The 14397-nt window shown below is 51.9% G+C and overlaps 1 protein-coding gene across 7 annotated transcripts in view; it reads right to left on the reverse strand.

Moving 5' to 3' along the window:
• Atp2b3 (ATPase plasma membrane Ca2+ transporting 3) overlaps window positions 1-14397 on the reverse strand; it is a 77073-nt gene that overhangs the window by 36915 nt on the left and 25761 nt on the right. For 5 of the 7 annotated variants that reach the window (XM_070039525.1, XM_070039532.1, XM_070039528.1 and 2 more), the window contains exons 3-11: window positions 12610-12807; window positions 12242-12499; window positions 11764-11889; window positions 10978-11103; window positions 7919-7960; window positions 6077-6241; window positions 4677-4891; window positions 3738-3980; window positions 2969-3210 (exon numbers count right to left, since the gene is read on the reverse strand). In XM_070039525.1, coding sequence (XP_069895626.1) covers window positions 2969-3210; window positions 3738-3980; window positions 4677-4891; window positions 6077-6241; window positions 7919-7960; window positions 10978-11103; window positions 11764-11889; window positions 12242-12499; window positions 12610-12807 — 1615 coding nt within the window. The remainder of the gene's footprint in view (window positions 1-2968; window positions 3211-3737; window positions 3981-4676; window positions 4892-6076; window positions 6242-7918; window positions 7961-10977; window positions 11104-11763; window positions 11890-12241; window positions 12500-12609; window positions 12808-14397) is intronic. The other 2 variants (XM_070039526.1, XM_070039529.1) reach the window with 1 other exon arrangement.

Below are 14397 nucleotides of genomic sequence, written 5' to 3' on the forward strand. Positions count from 1 at the left end.
AGGAAGGGATGGGAGGAGCAAGGTGAGAGAGCAGGGAACAAAACAGAGGCCCAGGGGAAGTATGCAGGCAGGGAAGCAGTAGGGGGAGCAGGCATGCTCAGAAACAAGGCCACATGCTTCCTCCTCCAACTTTTCAACTAACTATTGAGATTCAATCCTCCTATAATTTACCCATGTAAAGTGTATCATTCAACCTTTTTAGCATATTCTCAGATACTCGCGACCATCACTATAGTCAACTTTAGAACATTTTAATCACTTTAACAACAACAACAATAACAACAACCACAACAACAATGTGCTGGGGGCCAATGGCTCATGCCTGTAATCCCAGCTACTCTGACGATCATGATTCGAAGCCAGCCTGGGCAGGAAAGTCCATGAAACTCTTATCTGCAATAAACTACTCAGAAAAACCTGGAAGTAGTGCTATGGCTCAAGTGGTAGAATGCTAGCCTTGAGCACAAAGAGGATCAGGGACAGCACCCAGGTCCTGAGTTCAAGCCTGAGGACTGGCAAAACCAACAAAAACCCATGCTGGGCCTTTTTGTGGCACATATCTGAGATCCCAGAACTGCAGAGGCGAGGCAGGAGGATTGCAAGTTTCAGGACAGCCTACACTACACACAGGCACTAAGGCTCAAAACAAAACAACACCCCTCCCCAAACTAAAGGAACACCCATATTAACAACAGCAGCAAACAGATGAATTGGACTTCATCATAATCTGAAAACGTTCATGCATGTAGGGACACTGTTGAAAGGGTGAGGACAACCCGTAGAATGGCAGGAAAAACAAGTCATGTATTTGATAAGGATTTAATATCAAGTGTATGTAAAGAACCAGGAGCCAGTGGCTCATGCCTGTAATCTTAGCTACTCAGGAGACTGACATCTGAGGATTGCAGTTCAAAGCTAATCTGGCAGCAAAGTCTGTGAGTCTCTTATCTCTAGTCACCAAGTGGTACAGTGCTAGCCTTTGAGCAAAAAAGCTAAGGGACAGTGCTGAGGTCCTGAGTTCAAACATGGAGACAATAAGAAGCCCGTAAGGAATCCGAACATTTTTCAGGGTCACAACTATCATCAAGGTCATCAACCATTTTTCAGAGAAGGAGAAATTCCACTTCATGTTTTAGGCTTTCCAGGGCAGGATCTTCTGAGGAGAACCCCAGAGCAAGCGTTTAATGATTCATTTCCCTTTGAGTCTCCCCCTTCCCTCCCCTCCCACATGTTTAGCTAGCAAGGCATCCAAAACACACTGAAGCCATGATTCAAGTGAGCTCAGGTATAGCTTCAGTTGTGGCTGACCATGACTTTATCCTTATGGTACTGGCTTTTGCAGGCATATGATACACAAGGGTTACAGGGCCATGAAGGTTTCCACATGGGTTTCAAAGAAAGACCCAGGGGTAGGCTGTGTGTGTCAGGGTCAGAATCTCTGCACACAGCCCCCAGCAGGGGGGCTGTAGGAAGCTGTGACAGTGAAGTTGAAGCTGCAGGCAGTTAGAACAACCAGTACACGCCAGGCCCATATGAGCTGCGACCAGTAAAGCTACAAAGGTGGGGGCTAGTCAAGCTTTGGGAGCCTAGATCCAAACACAGTGTGCCCCACATGCTGGAGATTTCAGATTTAATGTTTGCCTTCCTGGGTTTTGGTCTGTCTTTGGCCAGATCCTCGTTCTTTTCTTATTTCCCCTCTTTGGGGATGGGAATGTTATTGTCTCCTATGTTATTGTACCTTGGAAGTGCACAATATTCTTTTTTCTTTTTGCAAGGGCTCAAGGAGGTTTTGAACTTGGGCTTTTGAATAATACTGGAACAGTTAAGACTTTGGAGACTCTTAGACATGGACTGGAAAAATGTATCTTAATATCACGAGATGGGCATAAGGACCAAGGACACACACTATAGTTTAGGACTGGACTATTTCACAAAGGCTTGGTCCCTAGCTTGATGTGGTGGATACTTGAAGAAGTGGAGCCTACTGAGAGGTTTATGTTACTGGGGGTGTGCCCTCGAGGCTTATGGGACTAGGTCTTTCCTTTCTCTTTCTCATTGCAACCATGACATGAATGGCTTTTTGGTCTATGACATACTCTCTGGCCAATTGATATTAGATTGCAACCTCCCCAAAGTATAAGCCAAAATAAAAATTTTCTCTTAATGAAAGTTGATTTATCCTAAAATATTTTGAGACAATTTCATTATGTTGCCAAGGTTGGCCTTGAACTCCTGTGCTTAAGGATTCCTCCTACTTCTGCCTCCTGAGTAGTTGGGACTTCAGGTATGCAGCTCTGTGTCCAGCTCAGATGACATAGTAACAGAAAGCTAACACAGTATCTAGGAAAAAGAAAGTTGAAAATATGCATGCAAACACAAACTTGCACATGAATGTTCATAGCAGCATGATTCTTTTTTTTTCTTTTAATTTTTTTGGGGGTCCGGTCATGGGGCCTGAACTCAGGGCCTGAACTCTGGGCCTGGGCGCGGTTCCTCAGCTCTTCAGCTCAAGGCTAGCGCTCTAATACTTGAGCCACAGCGCCACTTCTGGCTTTTTTCTTTTTGCTTATGTGGTACTGAGGAATCGAACCCAGGGCCTCATGCATGCAAGGCAAGCACTCTACCACTGAGCCACCTTCCCAGCCCAACAGTTCCACTTCTATGAAATGTCCAGAACAGTCAAATCAGAAAGCAGATTGTGGTTGCCAGGGCTGAAGAGGGAGCGGGGTGGGGAATGTTTCTTTAATGATCCTGGGGTTTCTTTTGGAAGGCAGGCAAATGTTTAGGAGCTCCATGGCCTTATGGATATACTGAATTGTACTGCACCGAATTGTACACTTAGAGTGGTTTGAATGGACAATTCTGTGTCAGGTCAGTTTCCCCACAACAATACAATGAAAGATTTTGGTAATACCCTTCAGCCAGCCCCCAGACACCCAGCCCCTGACTCCTGGGGTGACCCACTCACTTTTTGAGCAGGATCTCCGAGGCTCCCTTGCTGAAGAGGCGGAAGCCGCCATCAGGCATGCAGATGACCGTGCTCATGGATTTTCGGACCGAGTTGAAGGTGTATACTTTGTAAAGCTTATCTTCAGGAATCTGCTCCCTCACAGGCTGGAAGTCCCGCTTCAGGTCTAGGACGAAGCCCAGCAGAGCGCACTCCGTCTTATTACCCACTTGGCGTGGGAGAGCGCCTTCCTTCTCTGGAGGCTGCGGGACGAGGAGAGCCAGCATGGCGCTGGGGTGGAGAGCCCCCTCTGGGCCATTCCCAGGCCAAGGCTCCTGCCCAGCTGTGGCCACCACGTTGTTAAAGTGTGGTGGGGCAGAGGAAAGTCCCCATGTGGGCTGGCTAGACCATGCCCTAGCTGCCAAGGGACCCTCTGCAGGCAGGGTCCCATCTTTCATGAGTCTTAGAAGGAACTGCTAGAACCTGCCAGGCCCCACCCAGCAGCCAGAGCACCTTGTCATGCGAACGACTGTGAGGAAGGTTACCAGCACCCCGGACACTTAGCTCAAAAGTTCTTGGTTTTGTTTTTCTGGTGGTGCTGGCGATCAAACCGAGCCTCATGCATGCTAGGCAAGCACTCTACCACTACACTTCGCTATGCTCTTAAGCCACTGGAAAGTACTTAAGAACACCTAAGGAGCCCCTCAGCACAGCTCAAGCCACACCCCCACCCAGGCCCCGCCCCACATCCCACTGTGGCTCTGCCGCCTGCCCTCCTGGCCCAGCTCACTAGTATTTTGGTGGTGTAGGCACTGTTGATGGAGATGGCATGGACCAGGAGGTCAAGGATCTTGGGGGTCAGGGCGCTGGGAGATGGAATCTCTTTGTAATGGGTGTCTCCTAGGTAGGACTGGACCACGGTCATCCGGTTGGTGGTGAGGGTGCCCGTCTTATCTGAACAAATGGCTGTGGCATTGCCCATGGTCTCACAGGCATCCAGATGGCGTACCAGGTTGTTGTCCTTCATCATTTTCTGTAAAATGAGGTGAGGGGCACTTGGGTTGTTTGCTCATTACAGCAAGAGGAACAAGGCCTGGTCGGCTCAAACATGGTGCCTTTGTCAGCTCTGGGCTACATGGTGGCCTTGAATCAAAAGAGATCTTGAAGATGTATGCACTCATCAAATGGGGAGCACTCAGGTTCTAGGAAACCCCTTTCCTCGGACGTTGCCTAATGCCTCCCTGCCATAGCCCCCTCTTCCTCCACCCCTTTCACGCCATCCTTCCTCTCTCATGTTCTAATCACTGCCTCGCAGCATTCCAGGAGGCCCTGCCCCCTCCCCCCCCATTCTGTGTTCAACACCAGGTCTCTGCTTCCCAGACCCTCCAGCCTCCTCCTACCTGGGTTCCAACCGCCAATCCTCAAGTGTACCTCGCCATGCACTTGCTTTCCAATTTATCTCTCTGTGCCCAGGGAGCTGAATGGGCATAGGGCACACACTGATGGGCCAGCAAAGCTATCCCTCGGTCCCTCTCAGGGGCTCCTCTGAGAGACAGGGACCCCTTCCCTGTCCTCACCGCAGCAAAGTGCTTGCTGACATCTTGCTGCTGTTTCTGGCATCGATTGCAAGTATGATCAAGATGCATTGTACTCATAATCTGACTTGTTGAATTGAAACCCCTTTGTACAACTTCTCACATTTTTTAGACAAGGTATTATGAACGATTACCTTGACAGAGTAAGCCAAAGAGATGGTGACAGCCAGAGGTAGGCCCTCGGGGACAGCCACCACCAGCACAGTGACGCCGATGATGAAGAACTTCACAAAATACTGTACATAGACTGGCGTGCACTCGGCCAACCACACACGGCCCTCCACCACAAAGGTCTCGATCACAAAGTAGAGAACCAGGATGATGACAGTGATAGCAGACATCACCAGCCCTGCTCAGCCATGATGGAGTTCACAAAGACGGTGGCGGAAGGAGGCCATCACAGGTGGAAGAGGAGAAAGGAAAAGAGAAAGAGAAGTAAGGCGGGGGGTGCTGTGAATGTGGCTTAGTGGTACAGTGCTTGCCTAGCATGCATGAAGCCCTGGGTTTGACTCCTCAGTACCACATACACAGAAAAAGCCAGAAGTGGTGCTGTGGCTCAAGTGGTAGAGTGCTAGCCTTGAGCAAAAGAAGCTCATGGACAGTGCCCAGGCCCTGAGTTCAAGCCTCAGGACTGGCAAAAAAAGAGGGAGGTAAGGGGCGCTACAGCTGTGCTTAGCTTGTGCCGGATCAGGGCCATTTAGCTACCCTCCCCCTCTCCCTCCTTCCCTGTTTTTCTCTTTTGTTAGTACTGGGGTTTGAACTCGGGGACTTTCATTTGCTAAGCAGGTGCTCCTGCCATGTAAGCCACATCCCTGACCCATTTTGCTTTAGTTAGTTTTCAAAGAGGACTCATAAGGTCCTAGCCCAACCTGGTCCAAGACTGGTGGTGGGTATTGCCATCCCAGCCTTTTGTTCATTGAGATGGGGGAGTGTTTCACGCTTTGTCCAGGATGCCTTGAACAATGATGTTCCCAACCCACACACTCCTCTGCTCTGTCTCGTGCGTGGCTAGGATTACAGGTATGAGTCACTGTGCTTGGGTCTAGCCAGAATGTTTTCAAAGGGCAGATTGATTTGATTCATGTTCTGGGATAAACAGTTTGGGGGATGGCTTGGTGGATAAGGGGGGGGCAGTGCCTAGGATGGTCATTACTTGAGTTTCTCAGGATAGTGTGAAAGCAGCGAGCCTTACAAATTGAGGAGCATGCCTGGGTAAAATCACCCTTAGCCTGCCCTCAGATGTCAGGAGTCTGGCCAGCAGTCCCTTAAATGGTGCTGGCTGCCTTCTGACCATGTCCTAGACATGGAGTGTTGGGAAAAGGAGGTGGAGAGGTGAGTGTGTGACCTGGGCTTTAGGAGGGAGTTTGGAATAATCCATGTTCATTTAGGGAGGCTGGGCCAGGGCCTTACCTCCCAGCCTGGTTCCCTAGCCCACACCACTTGTCATATTCCATTTTCCTGGCTCCATCTCCAGAGGCCTAGCGATCTGAGGCCCAGTCGGTGGCATTAGCCTGCTGCCTCAAGCTGTCCCTACCTGCTTTCCCAATTTGCACCGCCAGTTTCGTGAGCTTCCCTTGCAGGACCGATTTCTCCTTCTTGGGCACGTTGGCTTTCTTCTTCTCCCGCTCCTCCATCTCACCGCCCTCCGCACTCTTCAGAGGCTGCATTTCCATGGCAACTGCCCCATCCTGCTTCTTAGCTGCACACAAAGGAACCCCAGAGCCAAAGTGAGGGCCCAGCCAGGGTGAAGGGGCTACAAGGGGCTATCACAGGGAAAGACACACCATACCACAGGAGAGGAAAGGGGATTTATTTCCAAGCTTAACATGACAAAGGAAGGCTGTCGGTGTCCCTTCTCTTGTCTCCTAAACCCAGGCCCTCTCGAGATAGGAAAGCTCCAACATTGTCGTAGGTGGGACAGAAATGGCTCTCTTACAGCAAAGGAGGACAGACACAAGCACAAGGAACTTGGGCACACAGACAAGGTGGCCAGTCCTAGAACACTCTAAATCTCAATACCTGAGAGCAAAGTCCTGTGGTCCAAGGAATGTTCTGGAACCGAATCTGACCCATCTACCCACTGGTGTCTAAGCTACCTCCCTGTTCCCCTCAAGGAGGTATAAGAACCCAGTACACCCTCCCCCTGGCCCAGCCACCCCTGCTCCCTGCTCAAGTCATTCCTCCCTTTGGCTCCCGCGACTGTTTTGGGCAGCTTTTTCTGTCACTTCCCTGTCTCCGCTGGAGCAGAAGGCTCCCCTCACTCTTCCCCTGGGGGCTTGTCTTGCTCCTCATCTTGGCTTCTCTGCCACAGTGGTGGCAAGTCGCCTGCCATCTCTGGATCCCTCCTCATGCTGCTCTCCCAGCTCTTACTTCACACTCTTTGAGCTCAGAGGGGTTCTGCACTGCCCAAAGTAATCATGACCACTTTTCCTGCTTCCTCCACTCATCTTGGGGAAAGGCTACCTCACCTAGCAATGGCGGTCTCCTAGCTTGCCTTCCTTCCCCATCACCCTTGCCCCGCCAGACAGTGGAGGCTCTTGGCACGATGGCCATCACTTTTGCATCTTTTCTTTCACATGGTAATCCGAGGCTGGCAGTTTCTTCCTCCTGGCAGCCTGAGGGACATGTGAGGCCCTACCCAGGTGGTCACTGTAGCTTTGAGTCCCAACCTACTGTGGGATGACTGTGCTCCCAAGCTCCGATTGACTTGTCAGACTGTCAGTCTTGCAGTGTTCAGGCCAGCACACACCATGTTACATTTGTCGACCATCCTTCTACCCTGTGACCTTTCTGAGAGCCAAGATATGCTCCGCTCACCTTTACATTTCCAGCACCTAGAACTTACAGGCCACTGCCTGCCATCCAGCCGCTCACAAGCAGTACACGCCTTGCAGGAGTGCCAGGATATGCCAGCAGAGCCTCTGCTTCTTGCATGGTTGCTCTATCACTTTGGCCCAGGGGCTCAGACAGATGAAAGATGACCTGGGAAACCCACGGGACTGACTGGAACCCAGGACTTTGAGGAAGTCAACTTCTCTGTGCCTTAGGTTTTTGTTATGTGGCCAAAGTAGGACCAGGTTGTCCACTCACAGGTGATCTTTACGCATGGACAAGCTCAAGCTATGCCAATGGCCTTGGCATCCACTCACTATCCTCCAGATGGCTGCCCTGGGCTTCCAGCAGTGTCTGTGGGTGGAGGCCCCCTCTACCCTCTGGCCAAGATGAAGCCATGGAGTACACTTACCTGTCCAAAGGTGCTGCTTCTGCCACTTCAGCAAAAGGTCCCCCCCCCCACCGCCAGCACCCACTCTCCCCAGCACTACCCCTTCCCACCCAGGTTCCTTGGCTGCCCTGAGCAGCACAGCACACTCATTACCTCTGGTCTGGCTACTGTCCATCGCCCCATCCTGCTGCTTGCCTACAATGGAAGAGGAACGACAGACACAGAGACTTAAGAACATCCATGTGGCCATCACACACACACACACACACACACACACACACACACACACACACACACACGCACACACACGCACAAGACAGCAAGCCAAGCTGGAGCACAGACAGCGCAGCCCAGGAGCGCATGGGATGAAGAGAGGGGAAGGAGAGGCCTAATGGCTCGTGGCCCTGACATCACCCATGGAGGGGCACTGTTCATACCCTTTATTTTCCAGATTCACACTGTCACCACCTCCCAATATGTGGTCACCCCACATTCTCTGCACTTCCTGAGAAAAACCCTGAGCCAGTGTTTCCCATTAGCTTTGACCCCTAAAGCCCTAAATGAGCTCCGGATCATGCAGGACAGAAGTAGGCTTATGGAAGAGACCCTTGAATAGAGCCTTCTCCCTGTCATCATGGCTGCTCTCCAAGACCCAATAGAAGGGGTTTACTTAGATGGTTCCCAAGCCCTGGTGGCAATCATCCAGCCATCTTACCCTAGACAGCAGTTTCTCCAGCAGCCACTGCCAGCATTCAGTGCTGAGGGTGCTTTCAAGGGACAGTTACCACACACTAGGACTCCAAGGTCTTGTGACCTGCTGGGCACCCCCAGGTCATTGCTCAACCAAAGCAAGCTTTGATTGTATGCCCAGAGCCATTTTGTGGAAAGGCTAGTCTGAACATGGGGTATTTAGCAGCACTGGGGGAAAGTGGATAGGCTAGACCTCAGGGAGACATGTCTGGGGACCTCAGCTGGTGGGTACAGCCTACCACACACCAGCCACTTCTTCAGAGGGCTGCACATGTGGGATGGAAGTTAGTGGAGCTAGCCCGGGCACCACATTTGCACTGGGCCGTATCCAAAGATGAGCTGCACAGGGCAGGGAGGGTTTGTGAGATGAGCTGCCAGGCATCATCCAATAGCTCAGAGCCCTGGGGATCCAGGGATATACACAGGGTATGCCAGGGCACCAAGAAGCTCCCAGGGAATGTGGTCAGGGTCTAGAGTTGACAACAAGAAGAGAAAGATCTCATTCATGTCTGGAGCAAGATATAGATTTGAAACTTCTTTGCCCAGTGCCTCTTGGGGTTGCAGATGGTTCTGAGGTAAAGCAGACTTCTAAGGTAGAAAAGGAGACATCGTTCTGCATAGGACAACAGTGCAATAACAATATATGGCTAAAGACCTGGGGCTGTGGAAACCAAGTTTCAGATAGGGTCAGGGGAGGCTTCCAAGAAGGGAGGAAGGGAAGGAAGTTTAGGGTAAGTGTTTCAGGAAAATGTCTTGAGAAATCATGTTGCATAGCAGTCATGGTTAAAAGGCAAGAAGCTAGTTGCTGGTGGCTCACACCTGTAATCCCAGCTATTTGGGAGGTTGCGAATAAGAGGATCACAGTTTGAGCCCAGCCTGGGAAGAAAAATCCTTGACCCTTCATCCCAATAGAAAGAAGCTGGGTGTGGTGACACATGCCTGTTATCTCAGCTACAATGAAAAGCCTAAAAAGATCCAGACAGGTGACCCAGCAAGATGAAGCATGATTGTATCTCCAAAATAACGAGCACAAAAGGGGTGGAGGCATGGTAGAGCACTTTGCCTCCCAAATGCAAAGAGCTGAATTCAAACTGCAGTACTGGAAAAAAAAAACACCCATAAAACTAGAAGATACAGGCAGTAAGTGGACAGGGAATGCCTTCAGAATGTGCCCAACAGGCTAGCCTGACTCACAGGAGGCAGGAGACCTGGGCCATGGCACCCATTAATTTTTTGTCTTGGACCCCTTCAGGAAGCTGACTTACTCTGACCTGTTAAGTTGCATAGCCTGAGGGGAGCAGAGAAGAGTGAAGGGGGGTCTGGGAGGAGCTAAAAGGTTCTGGTCAAGTTGACAGAGGAGAAAGCCCAGGACCAAGCTGTGAAAGATGCTAACACTGAACTGCCAACATTCAACAACACTGAAGGGACAGAGTAGGAGGCCAGGAGCCTGGAAAGGAACCACAGGAGACACCAGGATAGTCTGGGTTTCAGTAGCCCTTGGCTAGCATGGCGGGGGGCCTTGGAGGCCCCTACACTTACGAGCACCCTGACAACTAGTAAGGAACACGAAGTCAATGGGCAGGGTCATCTGACCTAGGGATTTCATCCCAGTCCAGCCCGGATGAGCCCCAGATGCTACCCACCTGCCTGTGAGCCCCATAGTGCTCACAGAGGAGGGACATAGGCTGAGTCCTGTAGGGACAGAGGGCTTGGTGCAGCAATGGAGGGCCTTGTCTATCAGGGGGCAGGGAGGTCCCCATGTAGGGAAATATGCATGGAAGCCTGGGATCACAGAAACTTGCAGGCAATAGCAGTTTGCTTAGTTCCTCTCTCCCTGTTCTCCAGAAGCAGGGGCCTTCAAGAGGTACCTGATGCTGGGGCTGCTAATGTGTCTGCTGACCTGTCCATGTGTGGCTGAGGGTGAGCTGACCAACCCCATCTGCTCTCTCAGCTCTAGCAGCCTAAGACCAACTGTCCCAGCTCACTGGCTCCAGGGCCCCACAGCTGGAAGCAGAGTTCTGTCCACCTGGGCAGTCAGTCTGTACTTGTAAACATGTCCCAGTAGGTAGACACATATCAGGAAATCTCTGCTCCACATCTAGCTTGGGGATAGGGAGTAATAAGGGCAGATGTGAAGCTTCATGAGTTCTGAGGCTCAGAGGGAGCACTGGCCATGCATGCTAGCTCTAAGCGTGGGCCTGAGGGTCCTAGTAGCATCCTCCAAAGCCATGGCCCCTGTCCTTCTGACCCTATTCCAGGCATAGGCACCCCAAGGCTATCTAAAGGAAACTGCCCTTACAACATCTGGAGAAGAATCGGACAAATAAGCATGGCCTCCCATCCCTTGAGGGCCTAGGATTGGCCAGCAGGGCACTGCCAATAGGCAGACAAAAAAGCAAGGACAGCAACACAGAAGAAGACCGTCTTATCAGCTGTGGAAATGGAAAGCAGTGTTACTTTACCTTTCTTATCCTTCTTCTCTTCCTCTTCTCCACCAGCTCCAAGCAATGTAAAGATGATGCCTGTCTGGGAGTTCACACCAACAGCTGTCACCACCATTCTTCCAGAACCTTCCATGACATGGGTACCTGACACAGAACACAGAGAGCCTGATACAAAGATTTGCACCACCGGATGGGAGACCAGTTCAGTGCCCCTCATGTTTGCTCCTAGGTATTTCTGGAGACAGAGACACAAACATCTAGAAGCCAGGAGAGCTAAGAGGCCATAAGACGACAGGCCTAAGTTACAGCCTGTTCCCTGGCCTGAAGGGCATTTAGAGGCCCCCCAGAGGTCAGGTTCTTGCCAGGCGCATAGCATGAGCCATTCATGGGACCCACAGGGGCCTTTGGCCTTTCTGTCCAATTGTACACTTTATTTCCTACTGTGCTAAATACTGAGCTAACTCAGAACCTTCTGGAAAGGAAACTGCCTCTACTGGGTGTTTTTGAGGGCCTGGATTTAGGAAGAGAACTTGTACCAGCACAAAGCCCCCCTGAGGCTTCCTATTTCGGCTGCTTAAAGTTCTCTTGAGCTGCCAGAGTCCATTTACTTGCCCCGTGGCTACTGCCATCAGGTCTTCAGTGGCCCACTGTGGCCTTACAGTTGGGAGGGGGCGCTCTGAGACTCCCTAACTGGAAGGGTGATTTGGTAATCCTCTCCATGAGGCAAGTCTGGCAGGCTGGCATGGATGGACATACTGGACCAAAAGACTAGTCACTGCGCTGGTTGGGAAGCTGGGCCCTCACCGGAGAGCAGCATGGGGTCTTTGTCTGCTGACTTGCGCACGTGGTCCGACTCGCCAGTCAGGGAGCTCTCATCGATCTTGAGGTCATTGCCCTGGATGAGCACTCCATCCGCAGGCAGCAGGTCTCCTAAGGGTGGGCCATAGCCGCAACCGGAAGCCATGGGTCCACGGGAACCCTTCTCCCCACCACCACCTCCCGCTTCTCCTGAGGGTGGGCCTGTTCTCTGGGAGCCCTCTTTGGGTAGGGGGTCCCCACACCCGTGTTGTCCATCTCTCGGGAACTGAGAAAACATTTCCACCCTTAGAGGGCCAGGGGGACAGCCGGCTTCTGGAGGAGCACTGTGGCTTCTCAAAGTCCCTTCCCACCCTGCCTCACCCACTCATCTCCAGCCCCCTGCATTGAAGGAACACATGCTCCTGGGGATACACCTGTGCTGGGGGTGGGATCTCCTCTAGCCCACCTTCCTTGGCACACTAACCATACTTAACCTGGGCGATGTCCCCCACCACCAGTGCAGCCACAGGGACCTGGAGGAGCTGCCCGTTGCGGATGACTGTAAACTTCTGCTCCTGCTCGATGCGGCTCTGCAGGCCCCGAAACTGCTTCTCCTTGCTCCAATCATTGAAGGCTGTGACCAGCACCACGCAGATGACAGACAGCAGGATGGCAGCCCCCTCGATCCATCCAGCCTCAGCCTCACCCTCATCTTCTGCCCCGCCAGACACATTCCCACAGGCTGTGTCCAAGGACAGAAGGGAAAGGAAGTGAAGATGTCATGAAAGGCATGTGCGGGGATATCCTGGGGCTCTCCTTCCTCCCTTTCCAACCCCGAGCCCTGCCCCTCACCTTCGCTCTCCTCCCCAGGTGGTGCATAGAAGGAGAGGCCCAGAGACACAATGGCAGCCACCTCCAGGATGATGAGAGTTACGTCCTGCAGGGCCTCCCATACCAGCTGCAGGAAGGTCTTTGGCTGCTTGGGTGGGATGAAGTTCTGCCCGTAGATCTGTCTGCGCTTCTCCAGGTCATTGGCGTTGTCTGCTAGGCCTGCATGGCATGCCAGAAGGGCAGCAGAAACATAGAAGGAGAGGATCAGACAGGTTGACCTAAGCCCTTGGCATCTTGAGCAGCCCTGCCAGCTGTGCTGCTTGCAGGAGCTGCTCTTGGGGCTCTGTTCTTAAGAGCCTGCCTCTCTCCATCCACCCTGTATTTTTAGATGAGGCAGTAGCTGCACAGCCGGGCGCCACAAGCCTTTCTGCAGACGTGTGGAGACTAAGTTTGGGATAGTGAGCATGCAGTCCTCCATAGTCATCACGAGGTGCCCCCAGAGTAGGGAATGATACTAGTCCGGGAAGGGGCTATCAAAGTCTTAGTGACACACACATGAGAAACAGCCCTGGAAGGCTTCAGAACTATGGCAGTCCAAGTTGCTAGGAACCAAATGTAGACCCTTGTCTACTCTCTCAGTCCAGGCCTGTGTCGTCTTATTCTCCCAATCCATCTTGGAGGGGGATTTGCAGGAAAGTAATAATGCCCGGCAAAGTGGAAGTGCAGAGGGGACCCAGCAGGGCTCTATGCTGTCAAGGGTCTTCCAGAAACAAGAATACACAAGAGCAGCCAGCACCACCTCCCAGGGTGGCTGGCAGAAAATGCAAACTTCTGGATGGCTTCAGTGGGTTCATGGAGATGACACCTATCAGGAGTGGGGCTGAACATTAGCCTAGTTTTCCAAGGTGCCAAAAAAGTGGCTTGGACCCTATGTGAAGTGAGGCTTTCCTCCCATCCAGAAAGACGTCTACTTCCCACCAATTTGACTTGGCTTTCTTGGTCTATGACATGCAATGCACATTTGAAACAGGGACACCTTGACAGCTGGACAGCCACCAAGCCTTGTCCTATCCCATGGCCTGCTGGTCCTAAAGACATGCAAGGTCACACAGCCTAACCTGAAAAGGGGGCAAGGCACAGAGATGCCAGGATCACATGGGTAGCAGGGCCTAGAAATATAGGAATCTCTGCAAACATGGCTGCCAAGAGTGACAGAGGAGCGGCTGCTGGAGACAGGGAGTAGAGGTCGACTTTCCAGAAGTTTCTCAGGGAAGAAGAGAGAGAAAGCATGAGAATGGTGGTAGGGGGGAGGTTTGCAGGTTCTCAGGGGACTTACAGTGTCATGTAAAGAGAAAAAAGGGTCTCAGAAACTGGGTGGACTGGGAACAAGCAAGGCCAGAATATTGGCAGCATCTCACTTCTACTCACGCCCACAGAAATGAGGCCCTGGGCAGCTCAGGGTAAGTGCTCATCAGCTGGGAGGGATTTGCTTCGCCCACTAAGGTCCAGACGAGTACTGAGCTGGAGATCAGAAGGGACTGTTTCTATGAGTCACAGCCCTTAACTGCTGTCCAGGTCAACACAAGCATCATCTCAGATGCTGAGCTACCATGACATAGAACCAGAGAGTGGTCGAATAAGGGCCTGGTGCCCAAAGTGGCCAGGAGGTATTCAGAGAGGCAGCTGCCTCCTCTATAATGCCTTCCTCAGAGCCTGGCCCCAGCACCAGCCCTAATCCTGGGGCTTGAACGTAACTCAGAGGTACTTAGCCAAATTCACTGGCTAGCTTCCTTGGGGGCTCTACAGTCT

The sequence above is a fragment of the Dipodomys merriami genome, unplaced genomic scaffold, assembly GCF_024711535.1.
Source record: "Dipodomys merriami isolate MVZ:Mamm:240054 unplaced genomic scaffold, mDipMer1.0.p SCAF_3, whole genome shotgun sequence".
Classification (NCBI taxonomy): domain Eukaryota; kingdom Metazoa; phylum Chordata; class Mammalia; order Rodentia; family Heteromyidae; genus Dipodomys; species Dipodomys merriami.